This window comes from Thunnus maccoyii, chromosome 14 (assembly GCF_910596095.1).
Source record: "Thunnus maccoyii chromosome 14, fThuMac1.1, whole genome shotgun sequence".
NCBI classification, from domain to species: Eukaryota; Metazoa; Chordata; class Actinopteri; order Scombriformes; family Scombridae; genus Thunnus; species Thunnus maccoyii.
Genome location: NC_056546.1, coordinates 2,414,303 through 2,438,424, shown reverse-complemented (window position 1 = coordinate 2,438,424; position 24,122 = coordinate 2,414,303). Strand labels below are relative to the sequence as shown.

Sequence of the window (24,122 nt, the reverse complement as noted above, 5' to 3'; positions counted from 1 at the left end):
TTAATTTAGACGACGTCTGTTAGTTTGATCTAAACTTTAGTTAAAGTCCGTCTGGTCTGCAGGTCACAACTGTCCTCTGATGAGTGTCAGAGAGAGAAGAAGAAGAAGTGGAGGAGGAGGAGGAGAACAAGACTGTGGACTCCTACATATCAGACATCTGTTTCCACTAATACACATACACACACACACACACACACACACACACACACACACACACACACACAGGCCTCTGTTCAGTCTCCCATGTCTGTAGTGTTCCCCAAATCCAACCCAACTCTGAGCCATTCACGGTGGATCGTATGACATTATCCAAACACACACACACACACACACACACACACACACACACACACACACACACACATGATCATATAACCTTATCAAAATACACACTTCCAGTTTTGCAATTCCAGGATTCAAGCATTCCTGATCTCCCACAGGAGAAACAGGGAGGCCTCCAAATATTACCCTTACTGTGTGTGTGTGTGTGTGTGTGTGTGTGTGTGTGTGTAACAACTGCTTCTACATATTCTCACTGCAGAAGTAAAGAGTCTAATGTAAACAGTTTGTTCTCTACTCTGAATAAAGACAGGAGTGTTGATCCGGAGCTGAAACGATTAGTCGATCATCGGAAAATTAATCAGCAACAACTCTGATATTAACTGAACTCAGACACTCAGGACTTTTAATAGTTTTAATTAATATTAATTTGATTTCTGTGATCTTGGTGGACAGCTAAGAATACTACAATACCCATGAGCCTTAGCTGCTGTTGAAGCCAGACAGACGTGCAATTCTATGGCTGCAGCTAACGACTATTTTTTATTATGGATTAATCTGCCAATTATTTTGTCAGTTTATCAGTTGTTTTGTCTATAAAATCTGAGAAACTGGTGAAAAAATGTTTCTTAGAGCCTGAGTGACACCTTCCCATGTCTTGTTTTGTCTGATCAACAGTCCGAAATCCAAAAATATTCAGTTAATTATCTTAAAGTTTCAAATCCTCACATAGGAGAATCTGCAACAAGCGATCGTTGAGCATTTTTCCTTAAAAAAAATGCCTAAAACGATCATTCGATCATTAAAATAGTTCCCAATTAAGTTCCTGTCGATCGACTAATTGATTAATTGTTAAAGCTCTTCACAAATCAGAGCGCTAACGAGTTCAAACTCATTCTCTCAAAAGTGACCCAGTTGAGTTTCCCCATGTGATCAAATTTTAAGCTCAGTGATTGGATGTTTCTTGCTGAAATGTATCTTGGGAATCGAAGTTAACTTAACAGACTTTTTTATCAAAGCCTCGACAACATTGTGAAGGTCTGTTCTAAGATTATTGGTATCCAGCAAAGAGACTTCGGTTCTCCTCTGTGGGAGAGGCAGGTGGTCAAAAAAGCGCTGGGAATAGTTTCCCAACCCGACCACATCCTGTCCTCCGACTTCATTTTAACGCCCTCAGGCCGTCGTTTTACAGCGCCGCTTTCATTCCTTCTGCCATCAGACTGTTAAACCTTAATAGCAGAATATGGAATGAATAATATTTACATACTCGTGGAGTTTTATTGTCTCAACTAATCATTCTGGGGCTCGTTATTGGATTTTACTTATTTATTATGTATCTATTTGTTGTTCATTTATTTACATGTCTGTGAGTACCTGTGTACTGGCATAGATCTGTCTCTTATTTGTTTGTTTGTTTTTTGTTTTCTTATGCTTAATAAAGTTGTCTGAGTTCATCTTTTGTTGTGATGATTCAACAGGAAAGTTTCATGTTGATCCAAACTGTAGAAGAGAGAAAGAACTGAGAGTTACGGGACGTCGCGTTAAAATCAGGAATAAAGATGCCGAATAAAATCCGTTTACCACAAATAAAAAAACTCTAAGTGACCCCGCTGGCTGACTCTTTCAACCAATCACAGCACACAATATTGAGCCTGTCACACTGACCTCTCTGGTAATGTTTGAAATAAGAGAGCAGAGTCGACCTAAATGATTGGGTGTGAATGAGACGCTGTGTGTGTGTGTGTGTGTGTGTGTGTGTGTGTGTGTGTATTCCCAGCAGAGAAAGGGAGCCAGAATTAGGAACAGAGGACTATTGAGAGCCGTCTGCTGAACACACTGACCGACTGATTATCAGACTGGTCCCATATGTCCCGTTAACTCTGCGTCATTTCCCAGTCAGAAGTGTCTCGCAGTTATTTGGGTCGAGTCCTCACGTCGAGTGTCAAAAGTCTTCAGATGCAAACTACAAGTTAACTGATTCAGTTAAAGCGTCTCTGAATGTCCCTGAATGCAACACTGTCTCCTAGAAATGAGGTTTATATACTTAATAAGCTGCAACAGCAAATACGCTTTGAAGGAAACTTAATGCCGCTTGAATTATGTTCTTGAATAATACGGTTTAATTTGTAACTCATGACGGAAAGAAGTGAAAAAAGAACACGCAGTTCATGTTCTGACCTTGATATTTTGACAAAATAACTTATCTTGTTGTGATTTTCCTGTTAATGCTGCTTGTTTTCAGGTTTATCTTTCTTTCACAGACACATTAATCAGCTGTTTGTTCATGTGATTCCTTAAGTTTCTTACATAATTAAGATCAGAGACTCTCAGGTTGCAGCAAAAACACATACTGCTTATATTTCACTGGTCAGAAACAGCTGACAGCTCGTCTCATAAAACACACAACCAGCCCTGTTTTTGGAGCAAAAATCTAAAATGACAAATTAAATTGGCTGCAGCTCCTTGAACCACAGTGACTGTACACATAAATAAGCTTCTCATGAAAGTGTCAGAAACACTTGAGGTGAGACATAAAGCACTCTGAATAACCGCCTGCTATCTGTAAAGAGTTAACACGACACCAGTGAATCCTTGACAGCACACAGTGTGACACTTCTACAGTGTTTCCTTCATGAAAAAGGGTCCAGGCGGATTTCCAAAAAAAAAAAAAAAGGAACTTTTGGAGACACCGTACTGCTGTAAACACGAGGACTTCCTAATTAAAGCGAAAAGCACAAGGAAGGGAGAAAAGGGCCAACTAGCTGACGCCGGCGTCCCGGCGAGCTAAATGTGGTTAATAAGGACGGGAACGGCTCAGGGTCACACGGTGCATCCCTCAGGAGTGAGATCAACCTTGGTCTGGGACTTTGGATCGGGATTAGCGCAGGTGAAGACAAACCTTAATCCAGATCCAAAGTCCTTCAAGTGTGGAAGTTTGACTGACTTAACGAATCTTGTAAAGTCAGTGACAGCAAAATAAGCCTGAAACACAAACTGGCATCCTGATTGGCATCCTTATCAAAAATATAAAAATAACCTGAACTGAACCGAGATTCCTTCACAAATTAACACACATACACAACACAGTGGGCTCTAGACCTGCAATTAGTCAATTAATTGATTAGTTGATCAACAGAAAATTAACTAGCAACATTCTGGATGGTTGAGTAATTGTTTTGGGTCATTTTTTTTAAGGAAAAATGCCAAAATTTTTTAGTCAAAGCTTCTTAAATGTGAATATTTTCTGGTTTCTTTAGTCTTCATGACAGTAAACTGAATATCTGGGACAAAACAAGACATTTTAGGTTGAACCTTGTGCTTTGGGACACTGTAATTGATATTTTATAGACTAAACAACTAATCTGTAGTTGCAGCTCTTGAAGGCAGCAACAACTCACTAAACTCTCTGCTGCTCCCAATAAACAGTTACACATTAATACGTCCTTCAAAGAAACACACATACACACACAAAGCAGCAGCCAAGCCCATTTAACATTTACATTCCTACAGCAGGTCATTACAAAACACCACCGAGACGTGAGATAAGATCTCACACACACACACACACACACACACACACACACACACACTCACATTTCTTTAACCGTCTCACACCTGCTCGAGTCAAATCTTTTAGTTTCATCTCACTCTCATTTTCATATCAACTGTTTTAAAGGTGCAAAGACACACAAGATTCAAGCGTGTGTGTGTGTGTGTGTGTGTGTGTGTGACCTGCTGTTCCCTTCACACACTCTGACAGTTGAATAAAGACTCCTCATGCCTTCTTCTTCCTCCCTCCTTTTTTTTTTTTTTCCTCTTTCTCTTCACGCATCTTTTCTGAACTCATCAACAGACTCAAACAGGCCTTTTCAGCATCACTGTCAGAATGAAAAAAAGATTTATAAAGCTGTCAGTTCGTCTCCGCCGTCGGCCGGTCGGCAGGAAACCAAACGCTGTCGATATAAATCAACTTTTCTTCATTACAGTCGCCGTGTTAACATGGCTGAAATTCCTCAGTGCTGAGAAAAGAAAACACACACACTGTCTCTGTGTGTGTGTGTGTCACTGTACTGCTAATGAAACAGCGTCAGAGTGCAACAGTTACACAGACATCCGTCATTAACTAATAACTCTGCAGAGAATCACTGAGTTCATTTCATCAGCTGACACACACCTACAAAGAATTCAGCATCATTAACACTTTCTACGCAAAATATATGTAACACGACCACGTAGCATTTTAGATTAGATGACTTTAGATTCACTTTCATTGTGATGTCACAGCCTGTTACATCATCATCACTGTTATGACATCACCTGCCCAAAAATATCTGTTTCTTCTATTCTAGTCGCTCTGGAGGCTATATATTAATTATAATAATAATAAACTTTATTATACAGTAGTTTAAAAACAAAATTACAAAGTGTTTTACATGGTTAAAATATTGAAGTGCTACAATTAAACAGACATAATAATAAACATAATTAAAGAGAGAAAGAAAAAAAACATATACATGGATAGATTTTTTTATTATTTAATATCTACTTGTTTTTTGTTTGTTTTTTTCATATTTTTTCTTTTTTTTTTTTTTTTTTTACTATATAATTTAATAGTTATATATATATGTGGAGATTTAAAGTGTTTAATCCTGTTTTTCCTTCCCTTAATGTTTGCTCTTATAAAGCACTTGCTGATTTTAACAAGTGCTATGTAAATAATCTTCATTATCATCATCATCATCATCACCAGCGTATGCATTAATATTGATCCTTTATTTAAAAACTGTCCATCATAAGTCCTTCACTGTTACAGGAGTGTGACACTAAATCTGTTAAATACCAGCCTGAGCTTTCAGCTGTGATTAACTAATCAAAAAAATTCACTTTCAGAGACGTATTTATCTCCGGTCGGCCTCGAGCAAAATGTACGATTAAGATCATTTTGTTCCCCAAATCCATTTATATAACCTTCAGTTAATCAGGTATTCTAGTTTAGATAAAGATCTCTTTTGCAAAAGAGAAAGAAAAACAAACATCAGCACATTCGGCATCAGAGACGATCACACGTTTCACTAAACGGACCCAAAGTTGAAGGTTTAATATCGGCCAACGAGACGAGACGTTCAAGCTTTTAAATCCTCCGTAATCCCAGCCATTGATAAGGTGTAAAAGGCACTAAAAGACTGATTAAAAGCCTCTAAACTACAGTTATAAACCAGTGATCTCAGTGGTTTGTGGTTAAAGTGAACTCCTTCTTTTTTTTTTATGTTCATCCTGTGCAGCTGATAACCTGAAACACACACACACACACACACACCTACCTACACAAACACACACTTAATTATTATGTTGAAGTTTATTTTTAGCTTCCACTTTGTTTTTCTCTCTCTCTCTCTCTCTCTCTCTCTCTCTGTGGGCTCAGATATGCCCCGCCCCCCTCTCCGCTGTTGTGAGCATGCTCAGTGGAGCGTCCCCATCAAAGAGCTCTTTCATCCTGCAAAGCTGCGTGTGGAACGAGGCGACGTGACACACAACACACGCACACACACACACACACACACACACACACACACACAGAGTGTTTTCAGACTCAGAATTAGAAAAACCTTATTGATCCCTGCAGGGAAATTGCTTCCCTGTTCTTCCTCAGACTGTCTCACACACACACACACACACACACACTGGTCTGGAAACACACAGCTCCTTCCTGGAACACTTAGACATGTCACCTTCAGCCCGAACACTTAACAATAACACCATTCTTACCCCCCCCAACCCCTCCTCTCTCTCTCTGTAACTGATACTGCTGACTCCACCTTCGCTAAGACTCCAAACCGTCGACCTTTCAGGTGTTTTCATCAACGTGAATCCAAGAAATCTGAGACCAATAATATGAAGTTAAAGACTCGTAACACTATTTTTTAAATATAACTCTCATATTTCTTTGTTTTCATGTTGGATTCATTTTATCAAGTAGAAAGAAAACATGAGAGCAGAGCTGCAACGACCATTAAATGAATCAACATCTATTTTTATAATCGATTAAGAGACAAAAAATGTCTAAATTCTCTGATTTAAGTTTCTAAAAGTGAATATTTTCTGATAAACTGATTGTCAGGATATCTGAGCGCTTCACCTCAGGCTTTGAGAAACAGTTATTGATGTTTTTTTTACCATTTTTTGACATTTTATGGCCCAAACAACATAAATAATCGTTAGCTGCAGCCCCGTGTGAAGACACACGAACTTCTTACATTCAACAGAGAGTCTCCTGATGCGTCTTCATAACATACAAACATGACTGGAACGAAGCAAAACGCTTTCTGTGACGGGACGTCTGCTTATAAATGTTGTAAGAAGAAGAGAAAGGCTTCAGCTTCAGTCTTTGCTAAATCTGCTTTTGACACTGGTTTATTGTTTCAAGGCTGTGGAAGCAGGTTGGTACAATTTATTTTCATTTTTTAAGCCCTTTGGGATGTTTTTCTACATTTATGTAATCATTGGTGAGCCAGTAGCTGTGAAAAGATCAACTGTCTTACTTTTAACTGTGAAAAAGTCTGAAATTTTGAAGATCTGATGTTAAAGTGGATTCACTGATGCTGATCCTGAACAGATCACAGAGAAGCTGCCGTCTTTGTAAAGGAGAGGTTGTGCTGATATTTACAGTGTGTGTAGAAACAGAAACGCAGCGCGGACAAACAGGATGACAGAAATACAGATAAATTATAGATATTATAGATAAACATATACGAAGAATCTGATAGGATCTGAGCCACGTGACCTCCGTCGCCATGGAGATCTGGCAGGAAACAGAGCCGCTCTGAGCTTCTTTCCTCCCGTTTTCATCACAGTTATGTGTCGAGCGTTAAAAGTTTACAGCCTGTCAGCCTGCGTTAGTCTGAGGCATCAATTCAACCGACAAAACTGACAGAAGTTTACTGAAATAGACAAATTAATTTTAAAAAAATGTGAAAATCTTGCACGTTTATTCGGAAACACTTGGACGTTACAAGAGAGATGTTGCGTCAGACGATGTGAACATACAGTGTTAATGTAACTGAGCATCATAGGTGCATCTTTTTGCTGGTATCAGCTGAGAAACATCCAGAAAAACACTTGAAATGATCAATCAGGAGTTACGGAGTTAAACCTTTAACTGCTCACTACAGTTAAAAAGCCTCATCAGAAATAAAATGCTCTTTTTTTATTATTTGTGCTATAAGTGTATCAGCAGTTTGTGTGTGTAAAGATGCTGAGTAGACACACACACACACACACACACACGGAGGACTCGACACTACTGGTGAAAGATGGAGGACGAGGGGGAGCGAAGTGTTTCCTTTGTGTGAGTTTTATCAGGATGAGACAGCTGAAGGTTCCTTTAATTTCACTAAGAGGATGGCGGGAGGGATGGAGGGATGGAGGGAGGGATGATCGGGGCAATGACAGACGCTCTGCAGAAGCTCATGAAACATTGATGAGGTAGAGGAAGAGAGGAGGAGGAAGAGGAGGAGGAGGAGGAGAGGAAAGAGGAGAAGAGGAGAACGAGTGGATGAGGATTTTAAAGTAAAACAAGAGACGGAGAGAAAGACATAAAACCGAACAAGGGATGATAATGTGGTTTAGATGTTTTCATGCCTTCCAGATCATGTTAGACACACCCCTCCTCCCCTACATTAATCCTCACACACACACACACACACACACACACACACACACAGCTCGGGGACTCCCAAACCACTACGATGCCCTCTGATTGGCTGGCTGCGGGACAACAGAAGAGGAGAGGGGGGATGATGATGATGGGAGAGCAGTGAGGGATGATGATGGTCTTGTTTTGTATGCATGGCTACACGTGTGTGTGAGCTGTGTGTGTGTGTCTTTGTTTGTGTGTGTGATGTGAGCTCACAGGAGGCGGGGTTAATGTGGTTTAACAGCCAATCAATGAACGATTAATCAATGTCTTTTCAAATCACACGCGGATCGTCATATTAAAAGTCATAATTCATTATCATCATGTGAACCAAAGCGACGCCCACATTTCAAAACAAAGGATGCTGGTTAATGTTTGTTTACATCCGTTACGTCTGTAAACAAACCGCCTCCTTGACGTAACGGTTTCATAATTATGTTGCAACGTTAAATTTAATCTCTGCCTGGATTTCGTTCAAAAGGCATCGCTAAGGCAACGCTACGTTTATATGTCGCACTGATGTCAAAGGTCAGAGGTCAGAGGTCAGAGGTCGGGGTGGATGGTGGACGTTGACAGCAGAGAGCGAGGTTCATGTTCTGAGTCTTGTGTGCGTTCAGGTTTAGACGGACGCTGGTTTCACTTAAATGTTAATTAACACGTCGTGTCTTCAAGTCGCTGCAGACGGTTTTTTCTGTATTAAACAACAGAGACGATGATCTTTCTCTCAACACAACCATAAAAACATGAATAACGCAGCAGTTAATACATGCAGGTATAGTAATATAACATCAGATATTCTGGCAGAAAAAAAACAATGGACTATGTTGACTGATGCGTTCAGTGTCAGCGTCTAAAAACGTAATTTCGGCGTCATTATGTTTCCCCAAAACATTTGTGCTGCTGCAAATTATTAATATATAAACGTGATTTCTAGGAGACACAATTCAGTAAGATTTTTATTTATATATATATAGACTATCTATCAATCCATCTATCTTATCCATTCATCAATCCAAAAACATGTCTATTTATTTATCTATCTATATCTCAATCTATCTATTCATCTGTCCATTTTTCCATAAATGTGACAGGTGATAAATGCAGTTCAGAGACAAAACAGCAATAAAATATAAAGAATAAAACTTTAAACTGATCCTCAGACAGACGTCCTGCTGCTGCTGCTACCAGGCGTCTGAACGACAGGCTGCTGCTCGGGATAAAAACCTCTCATCAGTGAGCAATTTGATGACTCGTTTCCCTCCATAATTGCTTGATTTCTAAACCAGGGACGTTGCGCTCGATACTCTCCCCTCCGGCGAGCGAGGAGGAAGCTGCTCGCTCCTCGGCTCCCTTCGGTCTTCAGCGTGTCTGAAGCTCTCCGCGGTGCAATAATCAGCGACCGCTTCCATATTCATCACCCCGCTGGGACTTGAACCCGCTGTCTTTTTTTAAAGGATGCGAGACGCCGCTCCGAAACCACCTGAGCCACACGAGATGACACATGAATTTATATCCTCTCTCGGCGCGCTGCGACTACCCGCCCTCATAAAAACAACTCTCAGACCGATTTATCTGTCTGAACGTTATCTGAGGATTAAAAAGGCCTCCGAGGAGACATCAGGGTTTCGTTCAGGCCGGCGATGAAGAGCTACTTCTCCTCAGAAAAAGGTTTGAGGATACTTCAGAGACACATTCAGATCTGAGAAAAACCCCTCTACATGCAGGTTTGATTTAGTGAAGTGACACATGAAAGCATAAAAGTATTCAAGATGCTTGAAAAGAGAAAAATACTGAAATATTCAAAACATCACAATCTGAACGTGGAGACTTGAAACCTTTGATAAATTAATTAACTGTAGCTGTTAAATATGTTTGTATGAGTGTCAATTAACAGAAAATTACAACTATTTATGAGTCGTTTTATAAATAAGAAAAACTAAAATTCTCTTGTTCTGACTTCTTATACGTGATTATTGTCTCTATTATTTAGTCTTCTATGATAATAAACTGAATATCTTTGGGTTGTGGACTGTTGGTCGGGACAAAACGAGAGATTTGAGGTTGATAAAATGACCAAATGAGAATATAATCCTTTAGAGCCGCAGAGCAAAATATAAACCCGACTGCATCACGGCACTAAAACACATCATTTATACTTTATGATCCTTAAAAGATGACACACTGGATGATCCGCCCTGCGACTCACAGCACACAAACTCAAAGTCAAAACTCTTGTGATGACACCAAACAATAATTAAAAACTTTACAGTCTGTGTTGGAACATCGCTGCTGGTTTATACACCAGAAGAGTCTCCAGGAAACGTCTTCTGGGCGTTTTATGAAGATATCTGAGGTGTTTTATTGACTCAACACGTCATCTCAGTGTTTTCTGAATCTAACAGCTCCCAGATTACAGCAGCACCAACCACCTGCTGGCACCGTCTTCAGCTGACAGAGAGCCAGGCGGCTACTTTTAGACGCTACTGAAGGTTTCTGGGCAGCAGAACGTCCATTAACCTTCAGCTAAATCCAGCCTGTCGATAGTTTAACACTCCGAGAAAAGTTTATCGATGAGTCTTTAAGAGCTTCATCAGGTACATTAAAGAAGAGCAGATGAGTCGTCTTTGGATTTTGCAATAATCAGTGATGCGAAAAAGATTAAAAGTGATTCAACTGACAATATAATGAAGCTTCTGTGATTCTTTACGCGTTCTGACGTGTTTTTATTTGTGAGTCACGTCAAAGACAAACTGCCGCCACAAAGAGTTTATTCTAGTTTTGAGAATATTGAGATTTAGTTACAGACTGGGTTCAAGTAGACTTTACGGTGTTTATACGATGAGGAAACGGTTTTCAATGATTGCTCAAGATTAAACAAGAAGACTTTATTTCACATTATAAGTGTCAGGTCAAGTGGATACTGATCGTAAACAGAAACGGTGACCACTTGTAAAGACTTATGTGTCTTCATTTATCGTTAAAACTCGTTTCCTCCTCCTCAGAGGTGTTTCTATGTTGTATTGTGAAGCTCTCTGAGTGAGAAGCTTTAATTCTCTGCTGTGTAAATAAACCTTTAAAAAATCAGGTGGTGGCGTTTCCATGACAAAACAACGAGTTCATTTAACTAAAACGACTAATTGTCTGACTGTTGGTTGATTATTACAGTCACACAGAAGGTTTTCAGAGCAAATCACTGTCAAGATCAGAAAAAAACTCTCCCTGATTCCACGTTAATAAAATGTGAGGAATGACTAACTGTAAACAGAGTCGGCCAACACCCCGCTGATTGATTAGACCACTAATTGACCCGCCTGCTCGGGTCGGAGAGGACGGATCACAACTATCTGAGAGAATGTCTCCCTCCTCCTCCTCCTCCTCCTGCTGCTGCCCTTCAGCAAGGCACTAAATACCCCCACACCCCCCCCCCCCCCCCCCTCCCCTCCGGTGCAACTGATCCATGTGTTTTTTTTTATCAGCCTGACTATGAATGTGAAGCAGGGTGGGGCTCTGATGCAGATAAAGTCATTATATTTTTAAACTTTTAACTGATTTCAATGAAACTGAACTTTAAAAACTAACGAAGTAGATTTCTGTCGTTTCTTTTCAAACTTCACATCCAGTTTTGTTACTTTTGTGATTATTAAACTGATGATAAATCATCTTGAGGACTAAAACAACAGGAGATAAAAAGCTGCTCTCCAGCTTCTGTTTGTCTGCTTTTTCTTTCTCTGGAAATATATTTTCCGCTCTTCAGTTTCAGGGAGCGACGTTGTGCAACATAAGTGTAGAAAGCTGCTCTCATTCTGCAGTTATTTGAAGATTTTCTGGCTCTGACTGTGGACCTCCTGTGGCTGCTTCCAGGAAATGAAGCTCTTTCTAGTGTTTCACTCCCTTGATGTGACTGTCTGGAAAACAAACCAATGCTTCCCAGTATAAAAATGCAAACTAACTGTAGGATGCAAGTACATGACATCCAAAAACTACGCCTCAGCTTCCTGTCAGGCTGAGCTCCCGTCTTACCTTGAAGCTGTTTGAACCTTCCCTCCAGCTGGTTGTAGTTGAAAGCGGCCTGGCCTGAGAACCCGGGGCCGGGGCTGGGTCCCCTGATGGGGCTGAGGCTCGGGCTGGGACCCCGGCCCGGGCTCGCGCCCTGAGATGTGCCGGGGCCGCCCGACGGCGAGAGCGGGCCGGCGTAATCCGAGGTAGGAGAGGAGAGCGGGCCGGGTGAGAGGGGGCCGGGGAGACCGCTGGTGGCGCTCTGAAGCTCCATGATGAAACTCCAGAAAAGAGACGATGAAAGATTTAAAGGAGATGAGTCCACAGAGGCATCAGAGAGACTCCGCCAAGAAATTTCCAAGTTAATAAAAGCAGGAGAAGCTTCTTTGTAATGATGCTCAAGTTTCAACAGCACAAAGTGGAAAAAAAGCTCCAGTAGAGTAAACTTTCAAGAGAATGAACCAGGATGAATTTCTCTGCAGCAGCGTAAAGCTCGACTTGTGTTTCCAACAGGATAAAGTTGTCCAGTAGAAAAAAAAAATCAAGTTTTTAAGGTTCCTGAGTTTCAAACAACACAACAGCTTCTAATATTTATAGAGAGATAATCCCAGATGAAGCTGTTTGTCTCAACAGAGATTCTTCTCTTCTGTCAGACAGCAGCACTGAGCGATGGAGAAGGTGAGAGACATAAGAGGTGAACTGCAGAGTCTCTCTCTCTCTCTCTCTCTTTCTCTAGCGTGAAAGCAGAAATCGCTGGCTCAGCAGACGCACCGCGGCGACGGCGGTGGCATCACGCTTCTGTTTTCTCTCCATCCATCCATCTGTGCAGCGTTCTGTTCAGAAATATCACACCTTAAGTTTCCTCCGTTCAGGCATCCATTAATCCGCCTGAAGAAGCAGCACAGAGAGAGAGAGATAGAGGGGGGGGGGGGGGGGGCCGCAGTGAAGCGCAGGAAGCCGAGGGGAGAGATGGAGAGATGAGAGAAGGGAGGTAGAGAATGAAAGCGTGGGTTTGTCCTCCGGTGTGCAGCTGGAGCAGCAGCAGCGGCGGCGTCTCTGAGACACTGAAAACACCTTTCAGACGGAGGGAGAGCCGATGAGAGGAGGGAGGGGGGGAGAGAGGGGAGAGGGGGGAGGGGACGACACGCGGGAGTGGCTACTCCTCCCAGCAGCCAATCACAGCCCTGGCTTTCACTGGTGATGTCATGGGCTTGTTAGCATAAGAGGCAGAGTGGGAGGAGGGCGGGCGAGAGAGAAAGAAAGAGAGAGAGAGAGAGAGAGAGAGAGAGAGAGAGAGAGAGAGAGAGAGAGAGAGTTTCTGTTCACACTGAAGATCAAATTTGACTGAAAAGGAAAATTAATATTTATCTTTATTCTCTTTTAACACCTCAGCACAGTCACTTTATGCACATTTATCACTGGATGTGTGTTTATGTGTTTAGATTATTTAATGTTTATAATGTTTTTACATGTTTGTTTACTTGATTTGAATTTGATATGCTTTAATAGTTATTGTATTACTCTCACTTTGGTGTTTTTGTTTAACTATTTTAATTGTTCTTCCAGTAATATTCTTTTATTTTCTGTATTTTTTATGTATATTTGATGTATAAATAAGAGTTTCCTTGTCTTTAAAAAGTCCTAACAGATAAATATGAATCTTTTATAAACAGGAGAGAGTCATGACATCAGTATCACAACAGATTTTAAGATTTATGCTGCAATAAAACCTCTTGTATTCATAAAAGTTAGATGCAGCATTATATTTTATTCCTTTATTTTTTTTTAAAGGTGTTGTAAATATATTTGATCTGAGAGGAAAATTTACGGGGGAGAAAAAAACAAAAAACAAACAAAAATATGAAGATAATTCAAGTAAAAAAAAAAGTGAAAATAAAACTGTCAAACACACAAACGCTCTTCATCTTCCAGGTTCACAAACTGATTATTAAAGAAGGAAACATTTCAAACAAGCAGAAACTCTAGAAATATATGACGTCTTTCTTCATGTGCAGCCAAATCTGAACCAAACTAATATAAGAGTCACATTTATTCAACTCTATGTGACAAACTGTGAATCATTTTCTCTATAAAATGTTGTAAAACGTCTCGTCACAGTTTCCTAAATGACTGAAAGACAAAGACACACAAGCAGAAGAGATGCAACGTCATGTGAAAATGTTCTTTCTGCTGTATCTAACTCTGTGGCAACACCACGTCTTCATGCCAATGAAATATAATAAAGAGAACATAAGAGAGATAGTGTGTGTGTGTGTGTGTGTGTGTGTGTGTGTGTGTGTGTGTGTGTGTCTGAGCTCATCTCTCACATGCCGACGTCCAAACATCCTGAAATTATCTGAGCACTAATATTAGAGACCGCTGTGTAGATGTCCTTCCTGTCTGAGCCCCTGCAAGCACTACTTCCTGTTTGACCATGCTGTCCATCAACACACACACACACACACACACACACACACACACACACACACACACATAAATCTGCAGGTTTAGGAAGAAGGTGGAGACGCCAGAAAAATACCAAAAAGGCGAAAGCGAGGAGGAGGTGAGAGAGTTCAGAGGTCACGACACGAAGACAATACATGGAACAAATATTCATGTGACCCTGAAATAACTGAGACTAAACTATGAAAATAAAACACGGAAAAAAATGTCAATAATGATTCATAATAAATTTTGGTGATGCTTTGACCTTTTCCTCTAGCGCCACCAGCAGGCCAAAATATACAAAAACATCATTATCACAAGCATGACCTTTGACCTTCTGACTAAGAAAAGACACCAACTCCACCCAGACTCTGTTTCATTTTTACACACAAACTTATCGACTAAAGTGGATGATTCACAGATAAAAGCAGAGTAAAGGTCAAACACACACACCTTCCTTTAATCTGACTCCTTTTTCTCTGAAATGATGAAGTTTCAGTTTGACATCAGATGAAGATCTTTACAGAAACACATTCACAGATATCACACGGAAACATTTAGAAAAAGTCAGAAAGTCAGACACTTAAAAAAAAAAGTTTAAATACTGACAGCATGTGATTCTGTTTTTGGGGGGCAAGCTAATAAAAATAAATATTTACACCAGTAAAACAATAATTAATATCATTATGTGAACTAAGAGTCTGATAAAACTTCTTTTAGCTCATAGTTTTGGTTTTGTGGCACAATTACTGCGTGTTTATCTGAAATATGAGAGCGGACAACATGAACAACACATTAGCAACCACCTTAGCAACCACCTTAGCAACCAAGCCGACATCAGCTCGTCAGCAAGGTAGAAAAAAACATCACAAACGAAGCGTTCAGAGCAGGTTGAAGCCCTGATTTTTGACTTACAGGCAACATTTCTACATACGTTCAAGTTTTAGAGCTTTGACCGTGTTTGACGTAACAGTTTATAAATAACAGAAAACCAGAAGAAGAAGAATACGAGGAAGCATCTCTCCTCTCAACCAGCTGCTCACTTTATAAAAAGCTGAACAGAAACCTGCGGTTACGTTTACACATGTGAGAGAAATCTCGCCGGGGAAACCAGCTTTCTCTAATCTACTACCCAGATCGCTGTAACCAGGTTTGTGGTTTACCTGACGGTTTACTCAGGTATCAGTTTACTGGAGGGAGCAGATTGTAATCTGGGTACTGAAGTGAGAGTATAGTTCAGATTAACACGACTTTAAAACCACTTCAGCATGATGTCATTTACACAGAAACATGTTTCACTTCCTCTCTGCTGCCAAACTGCAAACCTGACTTCCTGTATAACGTTATAAATGTGTCTGTTTTACCAGATTATGGATTATAATTAGTAGTTTGCTGTTGTTGTCTTCTTTCAAATAAATAAACAGCACTTAAATTAGTTTTTTTTTTATTTTAGTCAACGGAGGTCAAGTCGTGACTTTCTATTCTAACAAGAAATCCTGATTTGTTCAAAAAAAACGCCGTCTCAAACTAGAAACAGCTTTCTAAGCAAACAGCAGCGGGGAGGTTGAAGGTCAGAGGTCACAGCAAACACACAACAGATGGATCGAAGCTTCTCTGCAGCCGATAGAAACACTCGGGAGGTTCTTTATGTTCTTGTTGATGATCTGTACATGACAGCACGTTCTGTCCCGCCGCCCCCCCCCCCCCCCGGGGGTCCGAGCGTCACGCCGCGTTTCCTCCCGTCATCTGGCTTCCTCGTGGCTCGACCCCTCAGGGCCGCCCCGCCAACGAACCAAACGCACCATTCATCTCACTACAGCCCAGTCAGAGCCGCTGACATTAAGACATGAGTTCCTCTTCTGGAAGCTTTTTGATTGTCTTCGTTTTCATACGTTGAGTTATTTCACTTATTGTCCTTCGTTGTTGTTGTTGTTGTTGTGTGAAGACTAAAAGAATAAAACTAATCCCAGCTGACTGAAACAGTTCACTTTATTTACAGGGTGAAAAGTATCCCATCAGTGCAGAGCTGGTGGTGCGTTCAAGGCTCAAACTTGTGTCGCTGCAGTGGTGAATTTCACACCAACACGCCACCACCGCCGCCGCCGCCGCCTCACCCTCCGTCCGGGCCACACAAAGACATTCCTGTGAGGTCAAAACATCAGGAACAACAGGGGGGGGGGCACGACCGCCGCCATGTTGGAGGGACAGAAAGGTCTGATTCCTCAGGAGGTGACGAGCTGCGTTTTCCTGTTTTTACTTCTTTAAATATGTTTAATATGTCTGACGATGACAGATAAGCTTTATAAAATACATCTGACTGTATAAAATGTATAAAATATTCCAGTTTTTTAAGTTATTAGTTTATAATGAATCTGCATTTGTTTAATTTCCCTTTGTGGGATCAATAAGGTTGATCTGATCTGATATATGTCAAGAGAAGAAAAACAAGAGGATGAAGAGTAGAATCCATACGAAATGTAATAAGAATGATAATAAAAGAGAAAAAGAAACTGAATAAAAGACGAAGAGAGAAGAAAGAAAAGAAGAGAGAAGCTTCTTCACTTTCACTTTCCTTCTTTTCACTGTTTTTAAAACCACACACATTCACAAATATATTAAAACACACACACACACACACACACACACACCAACATTCCCAGCATTCCACCATCTGGTCCTCTGAACAGGAAGTGACACACATACACCACCGCTCCTCGTGTGTATGTGTGTGTGTGTGTGTGTGTGTGTGTGTGTGTAACCTGGACCGTTCCTGGTTTTAATTACCGAGCAGCTACATGAGTCATCGTCGTCGCTTTAAAATCTTAAAATCTTTCGGTTCACATTTATTTTCACATCATCTGCCGGTTTAATCCGTTAAAAACAAAAACAATTACCGTTAATATTTAATAAAGTCTCACATCCTGCAACCGACTGACTCCAAAAACACCAGTTTTCCACCTCAGCGTGTTTCTCTGTGTGAAATCTGACCATCAGCTCACAGCAGAGACTAAAAACTGGCTTTTCAGTTCATTGATTCATCATTTAGACAAGAAAATGTCACAAGTTATAAGAGCTCAATGTGACTTCTTCAAATTTCTTCTTTTAATATTTTAAAAAAGTTCAGTTTACATTGATATAAAACAGAAATTCTGGCATTTTTCTTTGCTAAACTGAAATCAGGAACTATCAGATCATAAATCCAGGGTTTTATTGGTAGCAGGATTCGTCCCGCTGAGGAGTGAGACTGCTTTTTGTCCTCTCATCAGTTATTCTGAGCTGCTCTGAGGACAGAAAGCGAAGCAATTTACCAGAATCACTCAGGGCCGCAGCCGAGGTCCTGACAGGTCGATGCCACATTCAAACACTGTCGGGACAGATTCTCCTCCTCCTCTTCGTCCTCCTCCTCCTCCTCCGGCATTCAGCGTGATCATAACGTCAGTTTCTCTATATTTAGTCTGTTCTTTATGTCAACGTCGGGTGCAAACAAGACTAAACACGACACGATTACTGAGGAGAAATAAATAAACACTTACAGACGCCATGTTTCTTTAAGCTGCTGCAGTTTTATTTGTCATAAAGTCAATGAACCCAACACACACACACACACACACACACACACACACACACACACACACACACACTGAACACACACACAGTCCTTCTGTCTCTGCCTGCACTGTAAGCAGATCTGCCTGCGTTTCCATGGAGACCGGTGGTTTTGTGTTTCCCAGGATATCATATGGAGGAGGCGTAACACACATGGCCTCGACTATTCTCACACACACACACACACACACACACACACACACACACAGCAGCACTTGAGGTCTCAGCATCAGTTTTCAGACGTCGCAGGTGAAGTGATGATGAAGGTCTGAATGATTGACGGCAGCTGATGATGAATCCTTCTGATCGTGATCAATATCAGTAAAACATCTAATGATTGTTTTATCCAACTAACAGTCTAAAGATATTCAGTTTATAATGATGTAAAACTAACAGATGTTTGGCTTTATTAAAAACTTATTGTGTGTTAAGTTTCTGTCGTTTGGCTAATTAATGAATCAATTAACTTCAGCTCAAGTCGATATTTGTACATTTGAATATTTTCTTTATAAAAAAAACTGACAACAAGGTTATGATAAAAACAGAACTAATAATACACAATGATAACAGCAACGAGTCTGATATTTAAATATAACTGTTGATATGAGTCGTATTTACATCTCTGCTGCTGCGTCACAGTCGCGGTTCAGTGAACCTGCGTCCTATCAGGAGTCGCTCTCCTCCGTGTGTGTGTGAATGTGTGTGTGTGTGTGTGTGTGTGTGCGTGTGTGTGTGTGCGCGCGCATGTGCCAAATATTGTTTCACCTTCACACACTCTGACGTCGCCTCTCACTCTATGCGGTTAAACGCTGCGGCGTGGAGGTCAGCTGACGTAAAGGAGAGCGGAGCTGCAGCACTCGCAGGCTGACGTCCACAAAACAGCAGCAGAACTGAAGAATGGATCCACATCTGATCAGATTGATTTTAGCTGATATTGATCTTTGGGGTCATTATTACTTCTATAACTGCAGATATGACTGAAACCATTTCTGCTGCTACTGATTAAAACTACGACTTCTACCGACTCAGAGCACTCTGGTGATCTGGTGTTCAGCTCATTCACAGCAAAAAACAAAGACTATTTGTAATCAAAGAGGAAGGACGACACACACACACACACACACACACACACACACACACACACACACACACACACACACACACACACACACACACACTCAGCCTGTATCAAATACAGCACTAATTCAATGTCATCACCCTCCAACATCCTTCAGCCTGCTGAGCTCAGCATGAACAGGAAGAGGCTGCGAGGAGAAGAAGAAGAAGAAGAAGAAGAAGAAGCTGCACATTCACACTAAACCGGCTACATGTGAAAATCCCTGAAACCAGGAGAGGAAATATATTCATGATGACTTTAGTTTTCTAAAGTTTGTTTTAGATTTTAGTCAAATGCAGCTATAAAATGATGCTCACATGACTCAACTATAATTGCGCAACAATGAAGAAAACTCTTATTTCTGAAACTTAAATACACGTCTGGTGTTTTTCTAAATTGTTCTTCTGGTCAACAAATCTCATGTTTGGATCCAAAACAACAATGAACTGATCTACTAACAAGTATTGTGTGTGTATCAAAGCCTGATATATCTTATTCCTCTGTTGTTGCTCCAGAAACTATTAAAAACACATCAGTGAGTCACACCGCTGCACTGGGTGACATGTTCCTTCATTATGAAGAGTTTGGTCATGTTAGTTTGTTTAGAAACGACTCCAAAGACTAATAACAGCATCATGTTTTCAGTCTCCAGAGAGTAGTTCTGTGTAAGACAGATGCTACTGAGCAATGTGGAGAAACATTTCTGTTCACAGCTTCACCAGCTTGTTGTGCCAAATATCACAACAACAAAGTCCAGAGGTTGTGATGTGTTGCACAACAAGCTGGTGAAGCTGTAAACAGAACCATGTTCCTGCACATGCTCAGTAGCCTCCTGACACAGAACTACTCTCCAGAGACTGAAAACATGATGCTGTTATTAGTCTTTGGAGCCGTTTCTAAACAAACTAACATGACCAAACTCTTCATGATGAAGGAACATGTCACCCAGTGCAGCGATGTGACTCACTGACGTGTTTTTAATAGTTTTTGGACAATAATGGAGGAATAAATAAGATATATCAGGCACACAACACTTGTTAGTAGATCAGTTCATTGATGGTTTGGATCCAAACATGAGATTTGTTGACCAGAATGATCCTTTAATGTAAGTTTACATGCTAATAGTTTCATACGTCTACTTAAAAAAGATTAATTAACTGCAGAACTTAAGTGCCATTTTATATATATGATTATTTTATTTAGTAATTTAACAAGACTGCTAAACACACACACACACACACATACACACACACACACACACACACACACACACACACACACTCTCACCATCAGACTCCTCCTGCATATTTAACACTGGTGTGAATTATTTAGTGAAGTGGGACACTACTGAAGCAGTCGGCCATCAGGGTAAAAACAGCAGGAGGAGAGAGGTAGAGTTACAGTAACACACACACACACACACACACACACACACACACACACACACACCTCACTAATGCATGTGAGCAATAATCAAGTTCTACTTTGTTGAAATAAGAATAGTTTCTGACATTTTGTTGTTATTTTAGTTCAGTAAATGACTAATAAATATATGTTTGATCAATTAATTAATATATTACAATAAATATTAATACATTTAATATTAGTTTTGTCCATCGTAAGCAGCACTAATGTACAACAACACCATCTATAAAATAAAATACTGTAAAATATCTGAAACATCATCATAAAAACCTGCAGAGTGTCACATGTCTGAATATTTGCTCCTGATTGGCCGAGGCAGACACCTCATCTTAACGAGGGGCAACCTGTTTACACTTTCATTAATTTATTGATTGATTGTTTTCAAACCTCAAATCTAATGAGGTAATTAAATAAAACACATTTTCAAATATTAACAGTAAAGAACGATGATGTCAGGTGACAGCTGTGACAGAGGAGATCCGTTTATCTTTCCCTCGTTAACACCTGTCCCCGTGAAGCTCGTTAATGAGCCTCGTTAATGAGCTCCAGATTATCAGCAGGTGTGTGAGAGCCCAAGCTTCCTACAAGACTTCCCGACTTTATTCTTCATCGTACTGCTGATCGTGTGCAGAGGGAAACGTTTTCAGGTTTAAATGTTGAAACTGAGAGACGACGTCGTTCTCTGTGTTGACACCAACGCCGCCGCCACATGGATCATGAAACCATTCAAACGCCCACAAAAACAAACAACAACAAACATGGATCTGATTGATCTCTTGGCCCCGTTTATCAGATGTAGTTCATCTAATCCAGACTTACACGATGTTAGCCGGATAACATGATCCTGTTAATTCTCATCAACCCTCCAAAAGCTCAAAATCAAAGTCAGCGAGCTGTAAAAGAGAAGAAGAACAACTCCATCCCTCCATCCATCCTCTCATCCCTCCATCCATCCTCTCATCCTCTCATCCGTCGTCCTACCTGCGAGGGCTTTGATGCGCGAGCGTTCGAACAGTCGAGCCGAGCTGTTCTCGTTGTCCCAGTCGTCGGCGTCCCAGCGGTTGTTGACGCCGTCGCTGTACTGCTGCTGGATCTCCATGTGGTCGTACTCCGCCGCTACCGACGTCATCTTGACCTCGATGCGACTCCGCCCCAGCCGCCGCCTCCTCCGCCGCCGCCGCTGCCGCCGCCTCCGAGTCCTTCCACCTGCTGCCCGCTGTCGTTAGCGACGGGACCACCCCTCAAACGCTCACTTACACACACACACACACGCACGCACACACTCAGACCGGCTCTGATTGGCAGGCCGAGAGGCTCTTTCACTTCCTGCGGAGATCAAACAGAGAAACACAGAACGAAGAAGATGAGCAGGAGGAAGATGAAGCACATTCTTTCTGTTTTACATTTTAAATAGATTTAACTATCTGAAACATTATGTTAAAATAAATGATGATGATGATTTTTCAACTCTAATGTGGTGAAACGTATCTAAAACACAGTTTTGAGGTTCTTGTACTTGATTATTTCCATTTTATGCCACTTTGTACTTCTGCTCTACATTTCAGAAGGAAATATTGTACTTTTTACTACATTTATCTCACAGCTAGTTTAGACACTTTTACTTCACTAAAATCTCTCAGTGCTTCTTCTACCACTGCTTTTTTTTTACACTTATTTCTATGAAGCATCTTTAAGTATTTTAACCCAAATCAAATGTTCTGTTATGAATAGTTCCCCCTACACCTGTATATAAACAGATTTCACCATATAATCTGCATATAAACAGGTTTAATAACTGGAGCAGCTCTTCACTGACAGTCTGAAGCAGTAAAACTCTGTTCAAAGTCAAACTGAAGTGAAATGATGTGAAACGACTGAACTATGAAGTGATGAACTGTGTCAGACAGCAGCAGCAGCAGCAGCCTGCTCTGTTCTGTTCTGAGCGTCATGTGACCGTGACTCTGCTCTCTGATTGGCTGCAGGTTGTTACAGCATCCTCCTGAGCTGCTGAACGTCTCAAAACTGAGAGAAGAGCGCTCCCGTCTGGTGACAACGTGTTACTACAAGGTGTGAGCAACAATAACACACACACACACACACACACACACACACTACTCAGAGCTGTGAGGCTTTCACTGCTGATTGATTAATTATGGTTGCAGTTCTATTATCATGTATGAACAGTAAAGCGTTCAATCATCATGTTTGAGAAGCTGAAACTTGCTGATGTTTTGGCTTTTTTGCTTCAAAAATGAATAAAATAATAAGCCAATCAAAATAGCTGCTGATACGTTTTCTGCTGATGAATCGTTATTGTAATATTGTTAATTGATGAATAGTTGCAGCTGTAGTTTAATTAAACTGTTTTTATTGACCTTTTTTATTAAAAGCTGATTGTTGAGTCTGAACAACCGGAGCAGATAAACAGAACAGCACAGAGTCAGCAGCACGACTCAGCAGAACCGGTCTGTTTGGATCCTGCAGTTCAGCAAACAGCAACTGTGACTCGGCACAAAAAACACAACAGCAGCTCAGAGACGGTAAACAGACGGACGGACGGACGTCAGGTCAGCTGACGACCCTCAGACAAGACTTCTTTCAGGGTCATCACTGAACACGAAATCCCTTCACAAAGTCTGTCGTCATCTTATAAGAAATAAGAGTAACAAGTAACAAGAGCAAAACTGCAATTATTAGTCAATTAATCAATTAGTTGCCAAGTGTTAAATTAATCGGCAACAACTTTTTGAGTCATTTTTTCCCCAAAATTCTCTGGTTGCAGCTTCTTAAATGTGAATATTTTCTGGCTTCTTTATTCCTCTAATCTGTTAATTATAATCTTGATTAACTGATTAGTTGTTTGATCCATAAAAAGGTCAGAAAATGGTGAAAAATGTTGAAAAATGTCTCCCAAAAGCCGAAGAGATGACGTCCTAAAATGTCTTGTTTTGTCCACAACTCAAAGATATTCAGTCTACTGTCATAATCAATAATAATAATAATAATAATAATAATAATAATAATAATAATAATAATAATAATAATAATAATGTTACAGCTCTAATTCAAGAGAAATGTGTGAGTCCAGTATCCAGAGCTGCAACGATTAGTCAATTAATCAATTAGTTGACAGAAAGCAACTATTCTGATAACTGTTGAATCATTTTAAGAAGAAGAAGAAGAAGAAGTTCTGATTCCAGCTTCTTAAAAGTGAATATTTTCAGGTTTATGTGTCTGCATAGTTTCACTCTTTCACTGTATTTCATAAGGAAACTTCTTGTTAACTGTTACAGAGGAACAGAAACAGAAAGCATCCTGACTGGAAACATCATAAACCAACATCAGATGTGTTTGACGACAGACAGGAAGCTCTGTGGCGAGTGATTCAAACCGTCCAGAACATCATCATCATCATCATCATCATCTAGCGAGCATCAGTGATATCAGTGAGGTGACAGAACAGAGCAGCTTCTGTTCTCTGCACTCCAATATAAAATAAATAGTTTTATTTCTATGGCTTATTATTTATTAATACATTTATATAATCTCTGTTTTGGTGAG

The 24,122-nt window shown here is 40.5% G+C and overlaps 2 protein-coding genes across 3 annotated transcripts in view; one reads left to right on the top strand and one right to left on the bottom strand.

Moving 5' to 3' along the window:
- LOC121911227 (G-protein coupled receptor 4-like) overlaps window positions 1–24,122 on the top strand; it is a 723,099-nt gene that overhangs the window by 195,801 nt on the left and 503,176 nt on the right. The window lies entirely within an intron of this gene.
- Window positions 1–24,122, bottom strand: part of LOC121911171 (spectrin beta chain, non-erythrocytic 1) — a 132,887-nt gene that overhangs the window by 64,784 nt on the left and 43,981 nt on the right. The window contains exon 2 of one of the 2 annotated variants that reach the window (XM_042432405.1): window positions 21,543–21,887. In XM_042432405.1, the coding sequence (XP_042288339.1) occupies window positions 21,543–21,690 (148 nt within the window). In that variant the 5' untranslated portion in view covers window positions 21,691–21,887. Of the gene's footprint in view, window positions 1–11,992; window positions 13,035–21,542; window positions 21,888–24,122 lie in introns of those variants that run through there. The other variant, XM_042432404.1, reaches the window with a different exon arrangement.